General features: G+C 44.7%; 3 protein-coding genes and 1 long non-coding RNA gene across 11 annotated transcripts; 2 read left to right on the forward strand and 2 right to left on the reverse strand.

Moving 5' to 3' along the window:
- The first annotated feature begins 372 nt into the window (after window positions 1-372).
- loxl3b (lysyl oxidase-like 3b) lies at window positions 373-15,332 on the forward strand. 8 transcript variants are annotated; one of them, XM_040198701.2, is made up of 16 exons: window positions 388-1,188; window positions 3,035-3,418; window positions 3,655-3,818; window positions 5,406-5,623; window positions 7,273-7,338; window positions 8,089-8,145; window positions 8,803-9,010; window positions 9,202-9,382; window positions 10,095-10,249; window positions 10,772-10,942; window positions 12,328-12,487; window positions 13,000-13,243; window positions 13,529-13,644; window positions 13,850-13,986; window positions 14,439-14,550; window positions 14,650-15,332. In XM_040198701.2, exons 2-16 carry the CDS (start codon window positions 3,043-3,045, stop codon window positions 14,721-14,723), a joined length of 2,439 nt encoding a protein of 812 aa, XP_040054635.2. In that variant the 5' UTR covers window positions 388-1,188; window positions 3,035-3,042; the 3' UTR covers window positions 14,724-15,332. The 8 variants fall into 8 exon arrangements, with proteins under 8 accessions (XP_040054641.2, XP_077945460.1, XP_040054640.2 ...); XM_040198703.2 differs by lacking the exon at window positions 10,772-10,942 and adding an exon at window positions 11,466-11,621; XM_040198702.2 differs by having other exon boundaries at window positions 645-1,193.
- A 425-nt stretch (window positions 15,333-15,757) lies between these two features.
- mrps26 (mitochondrial ribosomal protein S26) lies at window positions 15,758-18,260 on the reverse strand. Its single transcript, XM_040198712.2, has 4 exons — window positions 17,416-18,260; window positions 16,581-16,727; window positions 16,281-16,404; window positions 15,758-16,150 (listed from the first exon to the last, which is right to left on the reverse strand). Exons 1-4 carry the CDS (start codon window positions 17,634-17,636, stop codon window positions 16,019-16,021), a joined length of 624 nt encoding a protein of 207 aa, XP_040054646.2. The 5' UTR covers window positions 17,637-18,260; the 3' UTR covers window positions 15,758-16,018.
- A 2,812-nt stretch (window positions 18,261-21,072) lies between these two features.
- Window positions 21,073-25,466, forward strand: LOC120832999 (uncharacterized). The gene is made up of 2 exons (XR_005714257.2): window positions 21,073-21,217; window positions 24,881-25,466. It is a non-coding gene; the product is annotated as an uncharacterized LOC120832999 (long non-coding RNA).
- neff2 (neuronal intermediate filament family member 2) lies at window positions 21,283-24,277 on the reverse strand. Its single transcript, XM_040199748.2, has 3 exons — window positions 23,038-24,277; window positions 22,483-22,607; window positions 21,283-22,372 (listed from the first exon to the last, which is right to left on the reverse strand). The coding sequence occupies exons 1-3, from the start codon at window positions 24,043-24,045 to the stop codon at window positions 22,312-22,314; spliced, it is 1,194 nt and encodes a 397-aa protein (XP_040055682.2). The 5' UTR covers window positions 24,046-24,277; the 3' UTR covers window positions 21,283-22,311.
- Window positions 25,467-25,473: the final 7 nt, after the last annotated feature.

Consider the following 25,473-nt stretch of genomic DNA (forward strand, 5'->3'; position numbering starts at 1 on the left):
GACTTCTGTAATTTTGAATTATACTCACCGATGCATTATATTAACATTACTTTAATGTTGTAGCTGGTAAACTATTTTTTATTGATCGTTGTGATAGTTAGCAGTCTTCTCGTTATACAGAGTAATACACCAGAAGTTATAAAATGATTATATTTGGGATTATTGATCTGAATCTGAAAAATATCTTAACATTTACCAGAAAATTGCGATGCTAGTACTGGCAATTTCCGAACAACCATTACATGTAAGTAGTTAACCTAGTTTACCTTAAATTATGATCTCGTTTAACGTAAAGACAAACAGAAGGCGAAGTCACGTGTCCTCCGCCCTCTTTCGTTTTCTGTGAGGCGGGAATGTTGCGCTCACGCGAACGATGTTCCCATAGCAACGACCTGGAGATTTTACCGGAAAGCAAATCAAATTGTCGTAATGTTTTGAGGCGAACGCATCTTTGGCCTTTAACTTCGCCGCAACGCTTCTATGCTTCTAAAAGCCAATGCGTGGAGGAGAAAAACGGTTGTACCGCGTGTATTCCTCGCTTCCGTGCTCCGGGAAACTATGGGAAAAAGTGCGGTAAACTAAACTGCACAACTGCTAATGAGCAAGCTAACTAAGCTAACCGATAACGGTGGCCAACGGCTAGCGAACAGTAATATGACGTTAGCGCGATTAACTTTAGCTCGCTTACATTAGATGTTTTATCCAAAACTTTTAATCATTGCTTTGAGTTTAATTTTACAAACACATGTTTTCCCGAGAAGCTCATTTGCAAATATTTTCAGCGCTCGAATCTTAACAACGTCACGTGAAAATCGCGTTTTCTGTGTGTGGCGTAATGCGAGGTAGGACCGGCTGTTACAGAACCGTCCATGAAAGAGTTCGTGTGTCTTTGCAGGGAGGAAGCCAGCCCTCCTCTTCCTCCTCCTCCTCCTCCTCCTCCTCCTCCTCAGTGACTGCTGCACAGCTGGCAGACGGCACCACTGGGAGCAGTTCTTCTGCTGCTCGATGGACCACCGGCCCGCAAATTGGACCCGTTTTTGATGCAGGAGATGAATTAGCTCGAGTTCTGGGATATTTCTTCAACTTTTGCCTTTGAGAGGTTCAGTTTGTGGACTTCTGGGAAAACCTGATAACTGAAGACTCAGCCCCTCTGGAGCCGTTACAGCCTCCTCTCACTGGAAACATACGGTCAGGCACGTTCGTTTGAAATGCGTGCGTGTGTGTGTGTGTGTGTGCGTGCGTGCGTGCGTGTGTGTGTGTACATATATACTCACACACACTTTTAGGATCCTGACTATTGGAGATGAAAATATGTGAGGAATGCTGCAACAGGAAACTGTTGTGTCCCCAAAGCCAAATAAATATTCACCTGGAAAAATAGTCTGAAGTGTGTTCACAGGAATCCGTGTCTCCATTTAGAGAAACTTTAGTTTTCCTATTTTTTCGAGATTTAAAACTGAACTGAGGAACTACCTCATCCTCGAATCTTCCTCTACACTTCCATTCCTTGATGTTGGCTGATTTGTACATAAAGTTTCACAAAGCAGGAAAACGCTTTCTGTTGACCAGAAAGCTTTCAATCGCATTCCTCCCTTTAAAAAGCACAGCGAGTTGCAGAACTCTGTCGGTGAATTGATCAGCAAACAGGTTCGTAGTTTGTTGTGTGTTGAAGCAGCTGCCTGGTGCTGGTTGATGTGAGCGGACCTGATCCATGTGCACATTGGTGTGGAGAGTGCTTGATTTGAGGGAGAGAGGGGGGTTGATTTGAAGTAAGCTGATTCAATTTACATAATATGTTCAACTCTCTTTGGCCTGATGTGATCAAGGTTTCAAAATGAACACACCAAAAAGGTCGGATGAGCTGACACCTCCACATATAGACAGTAGGAGCCGGGGATCGGACCTTAACTTTGGTTAAAGATCGACCCGTTCTGCCCCCTGAGCCACAACCACCCACCAACATAATGAGGCCTCATTTCACAGGAAGACTGTTAAAATAGCAGGAAGTTTATATTTTTACTGTGACTTTGAAAACATGATTATTTCACCACGCAGTGAAAGGACTGAACATCACATTTTGAATCCGTGAAACCGGCTTCAACAAACATATCTGCTGCAAATGTGGCACCACGTGGCTTCGGTCCAGACACAGCGGCTCAGAGAGAACGTGTGTGTCCTTCCATACACCGTGAAGCTGGACTCAGACCATGCAGTCAGTCTCAGACATGTTTTGGAAAGGGCACCTTAAGTTTGTGGTTTCTGTACAAACACATCACACTACTGTATTTGTGTCTCTGGAGGAACGACCCCCAACCCGCTAAAAGCAAAGAAGGAGCGGAGCTGTAAAGTTATCAATAGCAGGCCTATGTCAACAACGCTGTACACAAATGTGAATATTTGTATGTAAAAGGTGGCTTGTATCAAGAAATATGAATGAATATAAACCCACAGGAAAATGTCCTGAATGAAGGTGAAGTCTGCTCAATAAAAGCTCGCCAACTGTGGAACGAAAAAATGGACAGAAAAGCTATAAAGCAGGAACAAACATACCGTGAAAGTACGGCTTTGATTTCATGTGACCTTGGTGACCGGGCTCATCGTGTAGCCGTTGACTTCCACACAAGTCTAAATGTTTCCCGTTATTCTTCCCCACACGTGAGCGACGTCACCACTGCCCAGGTGGTTCTGATCAACGCGTTGAAGCAGCTCTATGCGGTTTAATTCATCCTCACAGTAGTTCCATATGCTGAATGTGAAAGCTCCTCTGTGTGGAGCCTCTTGGTTTAAGCTACAACTACTTTTAGGATTCATTCAGGGTCTCGTTTAGGACACCAGGGCCCGACCAGAAGGCTGTTTTTGGGCCAACCGAAGACCTTTGGGGTACAACTAGATCAAGTGTCTTACTCTGGTACCAAAGGCTAACTGATCATCTGGCTTTCTCATAATGAACGTTTTCTGCACATTATGTTCATCTCACATACTTCAAAAACCTTGAATGTGACAATAACCGTCTGCTCCTTTTTCTCACGTGCAGTTGAAACAATGCAGTTAGCATGGAGCCTTCTGTTGGGGTTGTGGTTGCCGTGCTGTTTGGCCCAGACGACACCCTCAAACGCAGCCACGCGGACGCCCACGCGGACGCCCACGCGGACGCCCACACGGACGCCAACGCGGACGCCCTCGTCACTGTCCACACCGTCCGCGTCCGTCCAGTCTCAGACCGCACAGCTAAAGGTCAGACTGTCTGGGTACCCCCGAAAACACAACGAGGGTCGGGTGGAGCTCTTCCACCAGGGCGAGTGGGGAACCATCTGTGACGACGACTTCTCGATACACAACGCCAACGTGCTCTGTCGCCACCTGGGCTTCGTCTCGGCCACAGGATGGACCCACAGCGCCAAATACGGCAAGGGCCAAGGTAAGCGTGACCTCGGGCCACCTTCATACGCAGCGTGCTGTCGCATATGTGCATTTACCATGATGGTGCATGTGACGCAGTTGGGTTTGAGAGGAGAAAAGCTCAAGGTATAGGGACTTCAGATAACTTTTTGCGCATATTTACGTTACACGGAGCTGGAAACAGTGGTTAATGTGCACGGCCCCTGGTAGATGAATAAACAAAGCGTGTGCACTAACAGTCTGCTGCCTGTTCAGGAAAGATCTGGCTGGACAACGTGCAGTGCAACGGAGGCGAGAAGAGCATCGAGCTCTGCAAGTCCCGCGGCTGGGGCAACAGCGACTGCACTCACGACGAGGATGCCGGAGTTGTGTGCAAAGACGAGAGGATCCCTGGCTTCGTGGATTCTAATGTTATTGAGGTAAGTGTTTTTTCAGGAAAAGTAATGTTCATTTGGAAGCTGTTAAAGGCCCATAAACCGAGCCCAGGGTCTCTGCAGCCTGGAGATTACATGATTCAGTCCACATGGAAGACATTCATCGCCTCGGCGTTGATTTTCCACAACATGCGTGTGAGCCTTTTAAAAGCAGCTGGCTCTCCATATGTGCGTTGTCCTGATGTTGACGTAGTGTGTGTGAGGAGCTTCCTCCGTCACGGAGCGCAGCTCCAACGGGGGTTGTGGAGAAGGCCGAGGTTGTGACCTCTGGTCACTGGGTCGGATGTAAAAATGTTGTCCTCTCTCTCAGCAGTATCTCCCACTTCAGGTGTTTATATGATAACTTGTGCATTTGTACGGAGATGTGTAATACTGTAGAGGTGTAGTCTACCTGGTACGCAGGTATACGCAGTAAACCCACAAGGAAAAGTCAAGGATATCCGTAAACTCACCAACAAAAGCGCCACGATACGTAACAACGTCGTTGTGACAGAACTTTCATTAAAAAATTCACCCAGTCTGAAGCAGTACCGGCCGATCGCGTGCCATCCGAAGATTATGCCTAAAATATTATATGTTAACATATTTGTATCACTAACATGGTATCAATATATCATATTACACACATGTTTCATGTTGTTATATAACTGATACTCATTTGATCAGAAGGAGAAGCAGTTTATTTCCATGTTGGAACACAACCGTTGCAATGAAGAGAGAAGAAGAACAGAACAAAACCCAAAAGTCAAGAATCATACAGATATGAAATGGAAATTTACAATAAAATAAATATGTTAAATATATCTAAATAAAAAGAGTGAGGAATGCGCTGTTTACAGATTTAAAAACACCAAATGTCTATAAATTAAAGATGGGAATGATTGCTAATGTGAAGAATTTTTGAAGAAAGATTGTTTTCATTAAAACCTCCTTGGATAAACAAAGATTTAGAACTGAAGGAACAACTTAATCTGAGAAAACACTGTTGTGTTCCAGCTGGTCGTCACTTTCCCGTTTGTCCATCTTGATATTAATTTGTTTGAGCGAGTGGTCCGAGGTGAACAAGGTGAGAGCGGGGACTCCTGGAACCGGCTTGAGCGACTGGACGACCCGTCGTCTGCGTTACATAGAAGGTCTCTTATGGAAAAAAGCGTTTCATAAGAGGTTCATAAGTGGGCGGCCTCTTCCCTCCCTCGGCCTGCTGCTCCTGTCGGGCTCAGTCGAATGTGGCGTCCGGGCTCCAATCTGTGACCACAAGCCGGTTTTCCTTTCCAAGTAAACCACGACGGCAGTGACTCAACACAAAGCTTGTTCCGTTCACCCGTTACGGGCAGTTTGGACCTGAAATGACTCGTAGTAGCTGGGACCCGTTGTTTAGTCTGTCTCCTGTGTGGTCATTTTTAAGAAATCCACCCCTTTTACCTGCAAACTAAAGCCTCTTAAACATAATTGAACTCATCATTATTTAGAAGAAATCTCCACAGCAGGATACAAAAGGAAGACAGACTTTCTGTACAATACAGAGCAAATGAGTAACGAGTTGAGAATAGAACTCTGAATATTCCGGAACAGACTCAAGCCGATGAGAACAAGATCGAGGAGGTGCGGCTCCGGCCCGTGGTCGCCATGTCCAGAAGGAAGCTGCCCATCACGGAGGGCGTGGTGGAGGTGAGACACAGAGACGGCTGGGCGCAGATCTGCGACCTGGGATGGACCATCAAAAACACGCACGTGGTCTGCGGCATGCTGGGGTTCCCGCACGAGAGGAAAGTCAACAAGAACTTCTACAAGTAAGTAGAGTTACTTTGCTGCACTCCAACCAACGAAGTCTGATTCTGGTTTGGCTGCACCGGGGCAAACTGCTGGCTGGGTATATGACCCGTCGGTCAAGCTAAGCTAAGCTAACAGTAGCACTTTCTGTGCAGAGCGGTTGCAGTGCGTGTCATTTTACCACAACGTCCAAGGGTTCAAGTCCGCCTTTGTTTAGTCTCTTAAACACGAAGGCATTTAAAAACATTCCTTTTAAGCATGCAGCTGTCTCTTTGGTTCTGATCAAAGTGTCCTTAACTTTCTCCATCACTTCATTGTGGGAGTTTTGCTGCAGCCTGCTTGACATTCCTGTGGTTTAAGTCTGTAAAGAAAAGTAACAACAAACCAAACCACGGGGCAGATCTTTGATGGGCAGACGGTTCGCATAGATATGAACTACGGTTCCTCGGGGACGTGATCGCGTAGACTTTCTCTACAGCAAAGCCCACGAGTCTCCCACTGTCCTGTGTCTTTGTGCTTCCGTCTGAGGATGTTGTTGTTTTCTTTGGATACAAAGTTAACCACTTTCTTTCTTTTTTTATGTGGTCTGGTCACATATAGTCTGTTCAAGTAGAAGGTTGTTATTAAGGTTGTTAGATTTAGCTTTTCGTGAGTCTAGCTTTTATGCTTCATAAATGTCTTAAAAGTTGCTGATTTATTCACTGTCTGTTGACACATTATATATATGAGCGCTAGAGTTTGTCTACAATGTTGATTGGAACCTTTTACATTTAACCTTTGAGTTAAATGTATTTATAGATGCATGCACAGAGGCGTGAAAATAACTACGCAAACTGGACAATTACACACAACACAAATACTGATGTTCTAATTACATTAAACATTGAAAACCAATTCACATTTTCTTTAAAAAAGACCTGGACTGTCGATTGGAAGGACCACAAATAACTTTGCTTTTCCCCCCAGTTTGTTCTTCCAGTATGAGTGCACACAGAATCCATCTCCTAAACGTGTGTTTTCTCTCAAACACGTGTGAAGGCTGAGAGGAAGGATCCGGGTTTTAGGGAGGACGAGAAGCCAACCTGCTCTCAGAAAGACTCCCATTGTGTTGTCCTCCTGTCACCTTTTGGGGGCTTTTGGTTATATTGTATGAATTTAGGAGGGGCTGAAGATGGACAGCCAGCTTTTGACAATTATCTTGAGATCTCCAACCCAGGTTGAGTTGTTACCTCAGCCCATAAAGTGCATCTCGTGGAAACAGTTTAATCTTAAAGGTGTTTTAAAGACAGAAACTTACTGCCGGGACCATTCTAATGCTAAGAAATAGGTGTGACTGTCAAAGTAGACCAGCATTGAGACGTTATTGTCACTGGACAGCCGGTACCATGGATACTGGACTAATGAGGCCGTGTAGCTGCTGAACCTCGGTTCTGAATAGTTGGAATAGTTCAGTGATTGTGATCACACTTTGGTGACCTAAAGTCCGTAATACAATATGCTGAAGTCTTGTGGAATGTCAGAAATGCTATTCACCGCTGACCCTCCAGCACCACAGTGTGTGTGTGTGTGTGAGTGCGTGTGTGTGTGTGGTCTGCATGCAGCGTCTGTGTGTGTTTGCATGTAGTCTCTCTCCTGTATGTGATGGAATCTGGCCGTCTCATCGTTGCAGACGTCTGAGAAAGCGAGCAGCTGAGACGCTGTCCAGGCCAAAAGTCACTGTTTCAGCCGGCGGAAGGTACTCCGTCACCAGGAAAACCCTCCGTCCGCCCTGTGTAGCTGTGACAGTGGGTTTCCTGTCGGTAGAGGACGATGACCCGTCCTGGTTGTAGCTAGTTTGTTACATCACAGAATCGCGATGAGCAGCATGAGAACGGGTTGTACTTCTGTGTTTCATCCCTTCTGAAGCTCATGGTCGCCGTGTAAAATAACAACCTGTGTCTGGTAGAATCTGCAAATAAGTCCCAGCGGTTCATTTTCCCTCCTGAGAGATCCACACGCTGGACCACGACTACGACGTGACACCATTTAAGAACTGACCAGATGTTGGAAAATGACATCAAGTAGTTTATCTAAGGAGATTAAAACCTAATAATTACATTAAGAATTTGCAGATTCTTGTCTGGACCCGGGTCTGTACCAGAGTAACATAAAGCTGAGGTTTGTTTCACCAAATGATAAACCAATTAACAAAGAGTGTGCGTGGATGATATTACCCATTTAATATCATGCTTTCCTTGTTAAACCCACCTCATTGATTTAAAAGCCATACGTCAAACATAATCAATGTGGTAACTTACGGTTCACATGGGACCCTAAGAAAACCTACAGGTACTAACAAGCATGTTATGTTGTATGTTTTATACAACATGTGGCCAAATGCGTATGGATTTCATTTCTTCACATGATTGTGTGTCGTGCAACTGTTTTCACGTTGTCCCCCTCGTGTTCTCCTAACTGTGCAGTCTAACCCGTGTTTACCTTGCAGGCAGACATCCAAAGCTAAAGCTAACGCTAAGTCTAAACAGAGCAGCGCTGGCAAAAGGTAATCTGAGGATCAACAGAAATTTAAGCTCTGTGAAAAGACCCGCACACGTTCTGCGTCCACAAGACTCCCCAACAAACCTCATTTAAACCGATAAGAGTCCGAACAAATGTTAGTTGTGATGGATAGTTAAAGCTGAATAGGTGACTAGAATTAAAATACCTGATATGTGCTTAAAATATGGAAATGAATCCATGGATTTATTCTCACGAAGGGACATTTAATAACCTGAAACAAACCCAAAACCTTTTCATATACCAGCATTGGAGATAAGGAACATTATGTTGCCTCATTGTCGTGTGGACCTTATCTGATATTAAAAGTTAAAACTTCTTACTACAAATGAGACAAAATAAAGTATTTCAAAGCAGAGTGCATTCGTACCATGTACGCTTAATTTTTAGGTGTGCTGTCGATGGACATTATTCGCCCACAATGAAATGCAAAAAGCAAATTTAGCTGGAAAACATGTTGATAAAATGTGACAACAAAAAGTATTGCCGTTTGTGAGTTTTCTACCATTCCAGCATATTTGTTTTTGTTTAAACTATACTACATATGATGATTAGTAAATACATACTGTACACGTTAAGCGTGGCTCAAGGAAACAGTGACTGTCTTCCGTCATCACGGCCGTCCCGTCTCCGCTCTCTCCAGGTTGTACTTGGAGCGACAGAAGAACCACTTCCGCATTCACTCGGTGGCGTGTTCGGGCACCGAGGTCCACCTGGCAGCGTGTCCTCTGGAGTTCAGCAAGGCCAACGCCACGTCCGCCTGCAGGGGCGGCACGGCGGCCGTCGTCAGCTGCATGCCGGGGCCGCTCTTCATGCAGAGCAACGGCATGAAAAAGAAAACCAGGACTTCGGTAAAGTCATCTTTTAAATCACGAGATAGTAATTTCTATTCTTTAACTCATTATAGCTGGAAAAAGCAGAGGTGTTGTGACCAAAATTGCTTTTTTTCCAAAATACCTCGCTGCAGGCTGCTCAAAAAAGTGCCAGACGTAGATGGATACAGGAATGTATTCACGTTTCATGTGTCTTGTTTGTTGCCCAGAGCAACGTGAGGCTGAAGGGAGGTGCCAGGGTGGGCGAGGGTCGGGTGGAGGTGCTGAAAGACAACGAGTGGGGAACCGTGTGCGACGATCGCTGGAACCTGCAGTCGGCCAGCGTGGTCTGCAGGGAGCTCGGCTTCGGCAGCGCCAAGGAGGCGCTCACCGGAGGGCGCATGGGACAAGGTGAGTGAAAACGCCTCCACCAAGCTTATGTGAATTCAACCCAAGTGTGATTCGCCACATCTTGTGCTTTTTCCTTTTGCAAGGGTTAAGAAGCTTCCAGTTTGTTAACCTCTCAAAAAAAAATCAAAAAAAATCTCCGATCATCTGCCCTCCTCAGCGAGGCTGCACTCCTACACAGATTCCTCATCATTTTAATAAGCTTAGGAATTCTGTACATGACGAAAGAAAAGAAACAAAGCAACAACCTCCATGGAAAACAAACACGCAGCTCATTTTCCTAACAAGCGGCTATAATAACAGTGACATTATCCAGTCGAATCCAGATGTTTCTCTTCCTCGTGGACCACTTTCATGTCGAAATGAGGCGGTCAATTTAGTAAATTTCTGTGTCGTTTTGTTTTGGTAACCGGCCCTCAGTTCCCACCATAGAAGAAACAAGCCGTCTCAGACGTGTCTTCTCCTGTGTGTGTATATTATCATCTCTACCGCGTAAGAAGTCAGAAAGTCTCCGAAGGCGGAGCAGAAACCCGCTCTCAGACCACCACCCGGCCCACGAATTACACACATAGAACTCGCAAACAGCAAACATGCGGTAAAACCTTTATTTCAAAAGGTGAAATGGTTACATGAGTTACTTCTTCAGTACAACACGATGTTCATTTAGTAAATGATGGTCCACTTAGTCTGTCCATGTGACCGTGTGTCTCTCCAGGAATGGGTCCCATCTACATGAACGAGGTGAAGTGCCTCGGCCAGGAGAAGTCCATCTGGAACTGCCCATTTAAAAACATCACATCCGAGGACTGTCAGCACGTGGAGGACGCCGCCGTCCGCTGCAACGTGCCCCACATGGGCCTCGAGGACTCGGTCAGAGCTGAACCTTCCTACTGCTAAGACTCATCTTTAAACTATTCTGTTTGCTTGAGGGAAAGTTTGTTACCCCAGGTAGCATGAGGACTTTTGTAAATGATTTGTGAATCACTTTGTTTTGACTAATGTAGCTTAGGTAAGAAAAACGGCTTCTCTTCCTATTCTCTGTTCCTTCAGCGCTAAACGCTCTGAAAGATCTCACATTTTCACTCTCTGCCGATACTTCTTCACTGTTCTCACAATCAACGTGTGTTCTGAATTAGTTCAGATGGTGAAACCATCTCAGAACTAATTACGCTTTGAAATAATGATTTCCTTTTAATGTTTCACCAGAGAAACTCTGTTTCGTGTAGATACACATTGAGGCTGGACTCATCTTTTCAATCCGAGTCACGTGACATGTAAACAATGTCACCAAAAGAACAGACACAGGTTCTTTGAGGCCGGCCCTTGTGTATCAACCGCACGCTCTGTGATCTCTAACCCTCGCCGCCCCCACACACACACACACACACACAGATCCGACTCACAGGAGGGCGGACCCGTTACGAGGGCCGCGTGGAGCTGCTGCGCTCGGACGCCAACGGGACGCAGAGCTGGGGTCTGATCTGTGGAGAGACCTGGAGCACCAAGGAGGCCATGGTGGTCTGCAGGCAGCTGGGTCTGGGCTACGCTAACCAGGGCGTGCAAGTAGGTCATTAACACCGGCAAAGAGCTGCTTAGACCAGGAAGTGGCCGTTGGTAAATTTTACACATGCAAATGTAATATGCTGTCATAAAGACTTCATTTTGTTACAATCAACAAATGATGTCTGTTGAGTCACGTATTATGTAATACGTGCAGCGTACTATCATAACTAACATTGGCTAAATCACGATCCACGTTTTTGGAATATTCTTAAACATGCGTTTATTAATGACCGTGCATTATAGTTTCCATATGGAGTAGAAGCTTCTCGTTTGATCATGACACTCTTTTCTCAATGGGCAGACCGAAAAAAGACTCTCATGAAGTTTTCTAATCAAACTGAAAAAGCTACTAACAACTAAAGCAAAGTGGTGACGTCATCTGGAAACCACGCTGACGCTCTCCAGGCCTATAAAAGTCAAACAAAGCTTCCAAAAACACGTCCTCCTCCTTAAACGCGTCAGAATAGGAGACAGGACAGGAAGTGTCTCCCCCTCACTGACTCCCAGCAGGGCACGTCCACAGATCCGGATAGCAGGAGGCCGGACCAATTATGAGGGCCGGGTGGAGGTTCAGGTTGGCTCCAAGTGGGGCACAGTGTGCAGCACAGGCTGGAGCACAAAGGAAGCCATGGTGGTGTGCAGGCAGCTAGGGCTCGGCTACTCCATGCACGCCGTGACTGTGAGTACAGAACGGAGACACGGCGTGAGATGTGGAACAAATGTCTTGTTTAAAGCGCAAACGTGCACAGAGAAAACACAGGGAAAAAAGCGTGATTAATAGTAAAGGAAAACAAGAGTATGAATGAATCAAGACTCATTTATTTACATCAGGAGGAACTTCATTATGTGGGAGGAATCGAGTTAGTTTAAATAATCCTGTAAACTATTCCAATCAAAGTCTTTGACGTAGATACTTACCGGCTTTTCAGTGTCTTAAGTACGTTGAGAAGATTCACATATAATGAGTAAATAAAAAGGAGAAACATGAACAGATTAAATTGATCTACAGATTTAAACAAATCACAAATTCGTGTATGAAATAACTATATATAAAGTATATAAATGACACAAACTGTACATATGTATACATACATATATATATGATATATATTTGAAACAGATTCATAACTTTAAAAGAAGACAAGAATGCCAAAGCTGCGAGTACTGAGAAAATGTATTGAACTGCAGTAATCTTAATCGGTCAATAGCTAAATTAGTATTGGTGTAGAATTGAGAGGCCTTCCAGTAAGTCCAACCATTATGAAATCCCGTGACAGATGTTATTGTTCATGTTCCAAACATGAGTCATGAACATCTGTTTTCCTCTGCAGTGTGTGAATGCTCCTCCCCTGATGGATGCTTTTTTTGTCTGAACCCCACCCAAGGAGACGTGGTACTGGGACAGCAGCAACGTGACGGAGATGATACTGAGCGGCGTGAAGTGCACGGGCCGCGAGATGTCTCTGAGTCAGTGCCAGCATCACAAAGCGCTCAGCTGCCAGAAAGCGGCGGTCAAGTTCGCCGCGGGAGTCATCTGCTCCGACAGTGAGCGGCCGCTTTGTTACAACCACAGATGATCGAGTACATAACACATCGTTGCCCGGTAGCGTAGTCATGTGACAATAACGTATTATTGTCAACACCAGCTTCACATCCTTAATACTGTGTTGCATCTTACTTCAGTGATTCTGGTGAACAAATTACTTGTTGTATTAGTCACATTACTTAAGTACTAAATACTTCATGACATTTAAAAGTGCCGCATTGAGAATGTTGCTTAACGAAAGGTTTGTAAGTATAATCAGGAGAAATAACTCAATTCATAAAATGAATAGTTACAATGTTGTATATTATATCCCAGTTGATTCAGGTGGAACTTTCATTTTGGATGAATCAAAAAAATACTCAAATTTGTGAAGCCGAAAATAGATTAATTGTTTTATTGTGCAACTCCTTGTTCAAACATTTCTTTTCCATATGTTTTGTGTGATGTTTAAATAAATAATAAATATAATTAAACCTTGAGCAAAGCGTCCTCCTGCTGCCCCTCTCCGCAGCGACCTCTGACCTGGTCCTGGACGCCCCTCTGGTGCAGCAGACGGTCTACATCGAGGACCGGCCCCTGCACATGCTCTACTGCGCCGCCGAGGAGGACTGCCTGTCCAAGTCCGCCGCCAAGGCCAACTGGCCCTACGGACACCGGCGCCTGCTGCGCTTCTCCTCCCAGATCCACAACATCGGCCGCGCCGACTTCAAGCCGAAGGCCGGGCGCCACTCGTGGGTCTGGCACGCCTGCCACGGGTAACGCTGTCCGCCATCGACTCTATGAGTGCCCTCGTCTTGTGTTCCCTGAGACATGTTGCCAGGTGGAACACGGTAGACTTTAAAACGGACACCTTAAGAAAATCTTAATTTCACATTCACTCCGCCGGACTGTTACTTCTCTTTTCTTTTTAAAGTGTGCACAGTTTTTATTTTATATGGTGTGGAGCGAAATAAGAGTGACGTCTGTTTTCAAAAAAGAAGCAAACGAAGAATTTTCTCCCTTTTGTCATCCGCGACATTGTTGTTCCCTGTATTTTACAGCCACTACCACAGCATGGATATCTTCACCCACTACGACCTGATGAGCGCCAACGGCTCTCACGTGGCCGAGGGCCACAAGGCCAGCTTCTGCCTGGAGGACTCGGATTGTCACGAGGGTGAGTCAAAACCACGTGGCCGGTTTTCCTCTCGGGGAGTCTTGAGAGTCCATTTAAACAAGTCATAATAAAGGCAAAGATGCATGGACTTTATGCCAGCTTAGAATGGTGGTGATTTTCCTAATGAAGTATCCTTGAATCAGAGATGACTTCATTGTGGACTCGCTGAACCATCTTAAAATGGATGAATCTATTTGCCCTCCAGGTGTTTCTAAGCGTTACGAGTGCGCCAACTTTGGCGATCAGGGCATCACCGTGGGCTGCTGGGATTTGTACCGACACGACATCGACTGCCAGTGGATCGACATCACTGACGTCAGACCTGGAAACTACATACTGCAGGTGAGCAGGCGCAGCCCAGGTTGTGGAGCACAAAGCAAAGACAGCAGTTTCCTAGAGCTAAAGAAAAAAGAATATATGTCTACAGTCAGGGCCATAAGTATTTGGACTGGGAGACCAGCTTTTTAAATGCCCCCTCTGGAGGCAACTCCAACCCCCCTTAGGAAGGCGATTTTGGAGGGAAAGGGTCTGTTGGGGAAACGTTTCCGTTGTATTGTTGGGTGAATCTTGTTGAGTATCTAGAGAGGAACAAATCATTGGAGGAAATATTTGTTGACACAAATCAAGACTCTTCTCAAATACTTAATCTATCCTGTTACTTTCATGAGGAAGCCAAACAAAGCAATTCATTTCCAAAGAACAAGTAGCTGAAATGTGTTTTAATTTTATGCATGTGATTATTTGTTGTGTTTTATTTGTTCTTTGTGTTCCTTACATGTTTCTGACCCCTTCAGATTGTCATCAATCCGAACCAGGAAGTGTCTGAAAGCGACTTCACCAACAACGCCATGAAGTGCAACTGCAAATATGACGGACACCGAGTCTGGCTCCACAACTGTCACATCGGTAACCAGTGCAAAAACCCCTCTGAACCACCGGTTCACATTGAGTCCTTTATTCAGACCTTTGCATTGACCGGCTTTGGTTTGTTTTGAACCCTTGCAGGCGACGCGTTCAGCGAGGAGGCAGAGCGGCGCTTTGAGAAGTACCCCGGGCAGCTCAACAACCACATTCCTTAAATGAAAACACACTGCAGACTTTTAATGTTTTCAGGTACCAGACAGCATTTCCTCACATATCATCTGGAGTCGTGGAAGAAGCCAACAGGTTTTTATGTGATACTTGAATATTCAAGTGCTAATGTTTCTTTTGGTCAGTTTGATGCGAGCTAATGCTATATTTTTTATTACAACGAATGTTGATCCGAGTTATGAATGAGGTGTTTGTTTTACTTGGAGCCAGCAGGTTGAGATGTTCCTCAGATGGTTAGATGGGACACAAACAAATGCTTACTGGTCTCCATACTGGGGATCGGCCTTTCCTCAGAGCCAGACGATAAACACTATCTTAATTCACTCTGGGTCAAAGGTGTTAACATCTGTTACTGTTCACTTTTCTGCCTTCTCGGTCACAGAAATGGGTTTAGATTTACAATTTTGTGGATGTATTTATTGCTAAAAGTCAAGTTGCTAGTCAACTTTCTTTGGAACCAGTTTGAAGCCGTCTGGTCTTTTTATTGCTATTAATTGCCATTCAGGGTCACATCATAGATGTTATCGGACAAACAAACTACAATTACCCTCAAGAATGTCGATGTAATCTCACCAAATAAAGAGGAACGATGACAACGCTTTATCTCTGAGCCTTATTTGATTAGAAAACTGTTACGTTACCTTCCTGCAGGTTTGGTGCTGTGACAGTTCACACCACGAATCAATGAGACGTTTAATTTTGTGCTCCAGTTGTTGTTAATCAAACTACAAACTAGTGAACGTCAAGTGTGACAGTAAATTGTATATGTATATTTCTTCCTCGCATATCTTAAGTCTTATAAACAGATCTAAAGATAATGTCTCTGTGAAATAGTCTGTTTCTTTTTACATTTGTCAAATATAAAAAGTCTAAAAGCACTTATTTTGTTTAGGAACGAATCCTCATACATACTCATGTGTTATAAAAAGGGTGGTTGTATCTAAATAAAGAGCTTAACATGAAGGTAAAGCTACATTAAATTACCTCACACATGTTACATATCAGGAGACGACAGCAATGATCAAAAGAACATGTTTTTACTTTGACAATAAAGCACTAAAGTAAAACAATATAACAGACAAAGGCGTGAAAAGAAGTTTTTTCATCAACAAAACTACAAATGATCTCGCATGTCTCTTTCTTTTTACCGGTACACTGGTCATCTCACGCTGAAGGTTTGTCTGCGTTTAGTTGAGGCAAACCGGGTGGATGAACACTGAACTGGGCTCACAGTCCTGGATCATGTCCATCGGACACAAAGGTCAGAGGTCGCTCTGCCGCTTCACTGCAGCATCGTCTGTTTGACAACCCGCCCCTCTTTGTCGACGGCAAAGTTGTAATTCTTTGGACTGTCGAGCGCTTCCTCTATACGCTGATCCAAGTTCTCCAAAGTGATGAAGTTCTTTGCATCCTCCTGTAAGAGAACATTTGGACGATCAATACGGTGTTATTTTATTTTGAGGGAGAATTTTCCAACTTTTTCCACACAAAAAATGAAAAAAGAATTTCCAATTTTAACTTCACAGAGAAGAGAAAAATCCCACCTGTAACTTGAGGATTTCCCTCTCCTTCTCTTTGATGAATTCTTGCTGCTGCAGTTCTCGCTCAATGGCAGCTTCCACTTGCTTGTTCTCAGCCTCCTCCTTTTCCATCTGGATCCTCACCACCCTAAAAAAAAAAAAAAAAAAGAACGGGTCCGCTTACTTTTGGAACATAACAGAAAAAAAAGACTTATTTTTCAAATAGCGTGAGAGGGAAACGAGATACAAAACCAATGGCGGTGGATTGCATCTAAAATTTAGTTTCCTTTCATCTTTGTGTTGTGATTTTGGGTTTCTTCTTACCGTTGTTGGAGCATGCGGAGGTTCTCCTGGTCGTTGAAGGCCATGAGGGCGCGATGCTCCTCCGCCTCCTGCCTCGACCTCTCCTCCGCCATGGAGCCCGTCTCCTCCTCGTACTTCTTCCGAAGCACTTCTTCCTTAAACTCCAGACTGACGGAGTAAATCCAATTCAAAAAGGAATCTTTAAAAAAAAACTTTTAAAACTGTTTCAGTGTTGAGATGGAAACTATCAAGCAATGTTTAAAAGAATATTTGTTTTTCAATTATGGTGATAACAACCAATAGTCACAGACTTAATATCTCCTTCGGGTATTGCTTTTGGACCAAACAGTTGTTTATTAGACAGATTATAATTACTGCGTCAGTCTACATGCTTTTTAAAACAGGAACATAGAATAAGAGCAAAGTAATTCATCTATTAGATTTCAAAGGAAATACCGAGTTGGATTTTTTATTTGAACTGAACGCAGGTTGATTTTGATTTGTCATTACCTAACCTCAGACATTGTGAATGACTGTAAAATTACTTAAAATATTCCGTTCACAATCCTCAAATATTTGGATAGTCTTGTTTGATTTGTATTTATGTTCAATTATTTCGATGTTTAAATTTCCACGTGCAGCAGCAAATAACAAATGTCCATCTGGGATCAATGAAGACTAATCGTATTATCAGATTGAACCGCTTCAATCAAAATAAAACACATTTTGACGCAGCGCTAATTGAAATTGGGCCTTCCAAGTTTTCGGGCCCAACACTTGTTCGACTTTGAGCAAGAAAACACAATTGCCCGAAACACCAGGTGCCCCGTCAATTAACGTCGCTGATTTAACTCACCGCAGCGCCCTGGTGATCATCTCGTACTCCGCGTACCTCTCCTTCAGGACCACCATCTCCGTCGGGTCGACCGGGGGGGGCACTTTGATGCGCCCCTGTTTGGACTTGGCCACCGTGTCGGTGCGGGACTTTCTCCCCCGCACCGCCTCGACGAGCACGGCCCTCCCGGGGGCCAGGAGCCGGGTCACCTGGACGCCCCTCCCGCCGATTACCTGGAACATGACGGCGTCAAAACGTGGCTGCAGGGGGGGGGGGCAGCGCTGTGCGGCTCAACGCGTAACGGCGGTTAGTGAAAAGTACGTGAGAGTTAACATTGAGAGAGAAATGTTATCGACGGAAGGCGGCGGCCATGTTGGTGTCCTCTGACCGGAGGAAGTAATTAGCATCCTAGCTTAGCTAGCTAGTTCAGCTAAGGAGCTCGTTAGCCTCTACCGCCATCTGTAGGTCGTAAACAACGCTGTAACATAAAATAACATGTCACAGACTGTGCATACAAATCATTATGTGTTCCTTGTGGATGTAGTAAAATACTTTTCATACTTAATGGCACTCTTACTCCGGTGTTGTAATGTTAGTGCTAATAATGGGAGCTAACGTTAGCTAGCTACGAAGCTAACGTTGGGTAGTTAACGTTTGGTAAAAGTTAACTTTTAGTTAGCTAGCTTCACAATTGGTCAGCAGTGTTATAAATAACTTAAATCACTTTGTCAAACACAACGGTGGCACATACTTTACTTAAATAACAGTTGCAACAGAGTGAATGGCATTATATTTAGTTACTTCATTAACGTTACAATTATTGCTTAATTAGTGTAAATAGCTCTGCCGTTGAAGTTCGTAAATGTGGAGCAATCAGACAATAAAAAGTCTTATTGTTGGAATGCATTGAGATGCATTCCAAGTATTGTTCTTCGAATCTTTATTCCGACTTATTATGTTTCTTCTATTTCTTCCGCGCCGCCTTTCAACTCCTTCACACTTTCAGCTATTAAAACCATTCAAATATTAAATTATTCAGCTCCTTCAGGAGAGGGGTGCTATGACTTTTCAGCTTTTTAGCTCTTAAGCTTGAATTTATATAAATCTATAATCATTAATATTTTAACATGGTTTTCCAATGGAGATCGTTTTTCAAATCCTCTTAAACTTCTTCAACTTTCAGATTCTTCAGCTTCGCCAATCTTTCAGCTACAGACACCATTTAAACTTTCAAATGTTGACATAGGTCTCAACTATTTTATGAAAAAAACTGCTTGTGGATATCTTTTGTACTTTTTTCATAATCACTGATTATGTTTCACTAGTTCTTCGCTCCGTTTCTGGCTTTTACATGAGTGTGTATTGCGTCTGCTAGAGTGGAGAGCTCGAGGCTAGAGTGTGGGGCATCGCAGGAATCTGGTTAAAAAAATATGGAACTTCTGTCCTTGCAGCCAAAGTATACACTCTAGAGGCTTCATTTCTTCAGATTAATGAGGGTATGGTTGTGCTGATTGGATTAATGTGTTCATGGAATCCCAGAGTTTTTTAGTTTTGGCGCAAGGAGTGTTTGAGTGACACAACCTCTGCCAAAAGCCCCATAGGCTCCAATACAAATCTGCCGACATATTTCTCACAAAAATCCACAAGGTACACGTTCTGTCAACGGCCATAGGAGCCGTATTTATTACCGGACAGACATAAAACGCACATCCACGCGTTCGGTAGAGTCTTGGGTCTCATACAAACGCCGTATTTTTTAGATAGCTGTTATAGTCTTGCGCTGGTTCTCATTTGTTTGAGGTGTGAATTCTGTGTAACTCGCTGTCCTGTGTCTCCCCTTTTGCAGCCGCACAGGTGCGGTGTTGTCGTGGTTACGAGCACTCACACGCTGCAGGATCTGTCTGTGGCTCACAGCTGCTCCTATGACCTGATTAGTGGAGTCACATGACGCAGCTATGCTTTCTGTCAACAGACCAATATGATAAAGACACTCGCCCCCCCTCCCCCCTCCACCCTGACCTCTACTTACTGTTAATCACTCTCAGTCAGTCAGTCTGTCTGTCTATTTCTCCTCCCCTCTCCCTCTCTATCTCTTCCTCACCACCCCTCCATTCCTCACCCTCTCACCCTCCCTCCCTCTATCTACACCCCCCCACCCCACCCAATCCAATAGGTGCGCCGTTGTCGTGGTTACTCGCTCACACGCTGCAGGATCTCTGTCTGTGGCTCAAAGCTGCTCCTATGACCTGATTAGTGGAGTCACATGACGCAGCTATGCTTTCTGTCAACAGACCAATATGATAAAGACACTCGCCCCCCCTCCCCCCTCCACCCTGACCTCTTCTCACTGTTAATCACTCAGTCAGTCAGTATGTCTGTCTATTTCTCCTCTCTCTCTCTCCCTCTATCTCTTCCTCACCACCCCTCCCTTCCTCACCCTCCCTCCCTCTATCTACACCCCCCCACCCCACCCAATCCAATAATTTCAAAATAAAAGCCCCATGGAGGGAATTTTTACTGTAATGTTAGTGATGAGGCCTATTAATTAAAAACTTCTTAGTTTGAATAACAAACATTCTGTCTCCCAACCCCCCCTCACCCAATTCCATCATTACAAACTAAAAGCCTCAATGATTATCTGTACCTTAACCATGAAGCGGTTTCGTTGAAATACGCATTGCTCTTTCAAATACTACTATAACCACTACGAATATTACTAGTACCTCAGTAGAACTACAACTGATACTTCTACTACCATACTACTAGTATTTCTACTGCTATTAATACAACTACCACTAATGTTATTAAAAATACTACTATGGCTAATAGTATCAGTATTCCAGCTGTTTCTACTGCTATTGATACTAAACCGACTTCTACTGCTAGTACTGATACCCAAATTACAACTAACATTACTACAAACAATTTTAAACCTCTTTTTATTCATCTCAGCTTGTTATTTCTGTACTTTTTAAAATTCATTTAAGCTCCTGCAACTTCTGTTTTGCAATATTTCACATTTATTTCAGCTGTTTTCATTTCTGCTTTTTCAGCAAATCTATTCAAATTCCTTTCAGCTTCTCCCATTTCTGTATTTTCAGCAATTTCAAATTCATTTCAGCTTTTCTAATCTTTTCACCAAATGTATTCAAATTCCCTTCAACTTTTTGTATTTTCAGCTATTTTTAAATATTCAGTGCAGCTTTCAGCTTTTTGCATTCCAACGCATTTTCAGCAGGAAATGCTTTTTCTAGTTTTTAACGTTAATAGTAACCTTCAAAGCACAGAATGAGATTGTTAAATTGTCCAGTAGGACGATATTCAGCTTCCACCTGAACGCAGGTCTCTATTCTCAAGGTTTCACACATAGCGGTGTAAAAAGAGCTTTGTTCCATTAGTCATCACATCTTTTATCTATTATGGGATATTCTTTCCTTGATTATAAATGATTGTTAATAGTGTGGTTTTGTATAAGATTGATGCCTCTTTCTACGAGTAAAAATAAAGTGACCTGAGCCGAGAACTTGTGCTAAGAATAACAGACTATAATATTTGATGTTCTCATCAAAGGGGACATCTCTTAAAACGAGACAGTGATCCGACACTTAGCGCATTAGTGTTACCTCTCACACCTTTTGAGTAAATGTGAAAAATGCCTCCTATGCTTGTTTTCTTCAGGGTGCAGCGGGTGTCATCTCGGTGATCGATGATGCTGAGGCGAGGTACCAACACATTACAGCTGCAGTCAGCGTGCCAGCAGCGTGGAATGATGGGAAACGGTGCCCTGCCGCCGTGTCGTCCATTGTGACATTGAGATCTTCAAGTAAGGAGAAATTTCAGCAGCGTGAACCGTTGTAAGTGTCAAATGAAAACTGGAGACGTGAACGATTTGCAGGTCAGTTATATGTTTATTCAGCTTGTTGCCCACGGTTAGAGGTACACCGAGCGAACAGTGCAGCCTTTATATTAGTTTCATGGATGTAAAGCACCATTTCCATCGAACATCAGCAGACATACAACAAGGAGCTCCCGCACTTATCTTTCAGTTTCACTGTTTAGCTTTGAATGAACTCACAGAAAAGAAATCGAATGCAGATAAGCTGTGAGACACACGGCACGACTATGAGGAGAAACCAGTAACAATTTAGTCTTCCAAAGCATTTACTTGCCCAAATCAATCAACGCTGTTTCATTAGGAGTTAGAAATTTAAATAACCGGCCAAATAGAAATACCTAAACTCACTCTAGTTTTTAAACCAACCAACACGTGTAGTATTTGCAGAGGAAGAATAACTAAATAAACAAAAATGCGGCTTTAATATTGTGAAAGTAAATTTTAAGGTCACTGGTTCACTGACTACTAGAGAACCAGGGATGCAGGACAATGCATGATCGATTGGGAGAGTTCCTCATCAATAATGTTGCAGGGTTGCATCAGTTCAAACACAGATAAAGTCCAAGCATGGAGAGAGAAAAGGGAGATTCGTCCTCCTTCACAAACAATTGGTCAAATGTTTGCACAACGAGGGTTCAGAGGAAATATAAACTCTGCTGCTTGGACCTTAACGCGTGTGACCGAGAGGAGCGCCGCCAAAACGATACAGCAGTCCGACTTTGCTGTCTAACTGATGCAGTGCAGCCACTCTGCGTCTTACAGTTTGTCTTCTTCCTGATGTGCGGTGTCAGAACGTGTGTAGAAGAAGGGGGACTTCTGGTGGACCTCTTGTTTCGCACAAGGGCGCATCTGTCTTGAGAAAGGATGAGCTTTTGTTCGCGGTTGGGTTTTGGGGAGGAGGATAGGATCGAGACTAGTATTTGGGGGAGAATGTCAAATAAATGAGCGGGACGGGGGTTTCAGGGCAGGAAAGAGGGTGTGTGAAGAATTCAGGTTGATGCCAGGCGGGTGGCATTTAGGTTTTAGTTCAGGGCGGGAAAAGAAGGGCAAGCCAGACGAATCTCTTCCCCCTCCAGAAGTTTCCTGTAAATAAAACGGATTAATATTGAGCCAACTGTGTCATAAAAGTATTCCCGTTTGAGTAACAGCAAATAAATGACATTAGTGGGTGGAGACAAACAAACAAATCTCACCTGTACGCAGCTATCTCAATGTCAAGGGCCATCTTGACGTTGAGAAGGTCCTGGTACTCCCTCAGGTAGCGCGCCATCTCCTGCTTTGCGTCGGTGATATCCCGCTCCAGCTCACTTATCCTCATCTGTAAAAAAAAAAAAAAAAGACAGATATTCTTCATCAAACATCCGTGTTAGTGATGCTATAAACCAGGATTTCTTTTAACTTCAGGAGATTGTCTGCGACGTGCTTTCACAGTTGCTCCGGGACCGTGACTTTGCTGTGAGCCTTCCGTCATTGCCTGCTGAGCTCCAAGCTTGTGGAGGGTGTAGCTGCTGCAGAGAATTAAAAACACAAGATTCTTCCCTTTTGTTTCTATACTTCACGTCCAACCTTGAGGCTGAGACCCTTTACTCCTTGCTCTCTCTGCTGGAGGAGACGATGGCCCCTGCTATGAAAGCACTACTCAAGACATATCAACGGGCGGGTAACCAGACGCGGTACAACATGCTGGTTCACGATCCCCTATCGGGTGAATATTCATGCAGGTCAGAATCCAGTCCACCCTCAATCACCTGGTACTTTGCCACATCTTTGGTCTGCGTGTCCTCCAGATCCTCCAGCTGCTTATTTAGCGAGGCGATGAAGTTCCGGAGGGATTCGATCTCGGAGGAGCGGGACTGAAGCAGCCGCCGGTACTCCATGGTCTCCTCCCGGATGGCGTGCACGGCCTCGTTGTTTTTGCTCGCCATCTCCGCCACGCTCGCGAACTTGCCCTTGTACCAGTCCTCGGCGGCCTGCATGTTCTTGTTGGCCAGCCGCTCGTACTGTGCCCGGATGTCGCGCAGGGCGGCGGAGAGGTCGGGCCGGGGCACCTCCACATCCACGCTGATGTTGGCCACCTGCAGCTGGGCCTGCAGCTCCTCCTGCTCCTCCGCAAAGACTTTCTTCAGGAACGCCATCTCGTCGCAGAGAGAGACCACGGCGGCCTCTGCGTCGCAGTTGGTGAGCACGGCCCTGTCGGCCTCCTCCCTGGATCTCCGCAGGGTCTCCTCGGCATCCACGCGCCGGCTCGCTTCCTCCTCGAAGCGCTCCTTCATCTGCTCGTACACATCGCGCAGGTAGTCTCTCTCCGCCTCCATCCGCATCTTCTCCCCGCTCTCCGAGTCTATCATGGCCCTCAAGCTGCGGGCCTGGCCCTCGTAAAGCGTCTGCAGACGGGACGGGTCGTTCTGCCGCCTCCTCAGCGCCTCCAGATCGGCCAGGAGGGCTCGGTTCTGCAGCTCCAGGTGCCTCACCTTGTCGATGTAGGTGGCGAAGCGGTCGTTCAGGCCCACCAGCTGCTCCTTCTCCTGGGAGCGCTGGCCCATCAGCTCCGTGTTGAGGGAGCTGGCCTGAGCCAGGTCCATCCGCTCAGCCCCGTCGGGCAGAGTGGAGGAGAACAGCCTGGGGATCCTCTTCCCAGACGGAGGAGCTCGAGGAGTAGAGTAGAGGGAGGAGGACATGGTGGATCTGGTGGTGGATTGGGAGCCTCTGTAGATGTCCCAAGGGCGGCTGGAAGAGAAGAAGGAATCGTAGTTCATGGTGAATTTTTTGTTGTGTTTTTTTTTTCGTTCGTTTGTTTAAGAAAAGGATGTGGATGTTTTTAGGTTTCAGAATTTTTTTTATTTTTTATGTCCCCCTTGTTCTGCACACCATCGGTGAGGATGAGCGGGCGTTTTGCACTGCACCAGCTCGGTGATGCTGCAGATCCCCGGCTTTTATAGTGAGCCCCCCCCCCCCTCCTTCCCTCTCCACCACATATTAGCATCAGTGCTGTCAGCATCCACCAGGCCAATAGCTGCCTGCTGCAGTGAGGAGAGGAGTTGGTTTTCAGAGTCACTCTCAGCTTCAGTGGGCAGAAATCATGTGGTAGTGCAGGTTTTCCTTTTTACCCTAAAACTGCATTTCAATCACGTACTCTCATACGTCTGCATTTCTCGAGGCACCTTTTACTCCACTTTATTCCCTGAATGGCGGTTAAGAGGCACCTTTTTGAAGAATAAACACAAATACTGTAGCAAACCATGTGAGTACGACTGGAAACAAAGTATTTTCCACAACCCATCCAGAGACGATCAATACGTAGCGGTTATGTACCCTAACAGCAAGGCACTTAAAGGTTTTAATGTTGTAGGAAACTATTTATTAGCACGCAGATTGCTTGGTAATTAAATAGATTGATGTGGTTGATGCCCACTGCTTCATGTGAATCATAGGAACACTGGTGGAATATTCTCACACACAAGCATCAAGGCCTCGTCTTCACTGAACATTAAACAGACGACTATTCTCTTATGTTCCTTCCTATTGGTCTGAAAGTCCTTTAGCCAACAGATATTCACTGACGATGCTCTATGTTTTGCTTTTGTTTCCCAGAGGATCTTTAGTCCCATCGGCCTGATCCATCCAGATCGTTCACTGATGTGTGGTAGACACCGCCGAGGAGGAATCTGTCTGCTGACACAGCGAACGGTCAGAGGTTTCCTTTTTTAATCATCCTCGGTGTCCAAAAAGAGACATCCAGCTGATCCTCTTGTACGGGAACATTTCAGCCGTGGGACGGTTGTGAGACTCTTCAGAAACGGCAGATTTAGGTGTAGAGTTCTTTTGGATTGCAAAACGTGACTTCAATGTCCAAACGAAGGCTTTTGTAGAGGAAGATACTGTGAGGTAAAGCAGTAGTTCGTGACATGATTGTTGATGCAGCAGGTACGATGTGCGTTATATTTGATCACAAGTTGTCAGTATCATGTGTGAAGTATCTTTATTCATTGACTCGCTATGTCATCTTTATCTATTAACCCAGTGCTTACAGCCCGGTGGCGATGTTTTAATAAAGGTTACTGTCATGCAGGGTTTGTAACACTAGATGGCGTATTTGCATCGTATCTGAGGAAATGATTTCTTAGGTTATGAGACCAAATCATTTCAATTCAAAATAACATTCAGTCACAGTATCTGCAGCCCTC

Source organism: Gasterosteus aculeatus, chromosome 15 (assembly GCF_964276395.1).
Source record: "Gasterosteus aculeatus chromosome 15, fGasAcu3.hap1.1, whole genome shotgun sequence".
Lineage (NCBI taxonomy): Eukaryota > Metazoa > Chordata > Actinopteri > Perciformes > Gasterosteidae > Gasterosteus > Gasterosteus aculeatus.

Excerpts from the sequence above, each read along its gene's own strand:
- loxl3b (XM_040198701.2), top strand. The coding sequence starts at position 3,043 with ATGCAGTTAGCATGGAGCCTTCTGTTGGGGTTGTGGTTGCCGTGCTGT. Across the intron at positions 9,011-9,201 it reads AAAAGAAAACCAGGACTTCG|AGCAACGTGAGGCTGAAGGG; the intron begins GTAAAGTCATCT and ends TTTGTTGCCCAG. Across the intron at positions 10,943-12,327 it reads ACGCTAACCAGGGCGTGCAA|GAGACGTGGTACTGGGACAG; the intron begins GTAGGTCATTAA and ends ACCCCACCCAAG.
- neff2 (XM_040199748.2), bottom strand. The coding sequence starts at position 24,045 with ATGAACTACGATTCCTTCTTCTCTTCCAGCCGCCCTTGGGACATCTAC. Across the intron at positions 22,608-23,037 it reads AAGATGTGGCAAAGTACCAG|ATGAGGATAAGTGAGCTGGA; the intron begins GTGATTGAGGGT and ends TTTTTTTTACAG. Across the intron at positions 22,373-22,482 it reads ATTGAGATAGCTGCGTACAG|GAAACTTCTGGAGGGGGAAG; the intron begins GTGAGATTTGTT and ends TTTTATTTACAG.
- mrps26 (XM_040198712.2), bottom strand. The coding sequence starts at position 17,636 with ATGTTCCAGGTAATCGGCGGGAGGGGCGTCCAGGTGACCCGGCTCCTG. Across the intron at positions 16,728-17,415 it reads ATGATCACCAGGGCGCTGCG|TCTGGAGTTTAAGGAAGAAG; the intron begins GTGAGTTAAATC and ends TTACTCCGTCAG. Across the intron at positions 16,405-16,580 it reads CTCCGCATGCTCCAACAACG|GGTGGTGAGGATCCAGATGG; the intron begins GTAAGAAGAAAC and ends TTTTTTTTTTAG.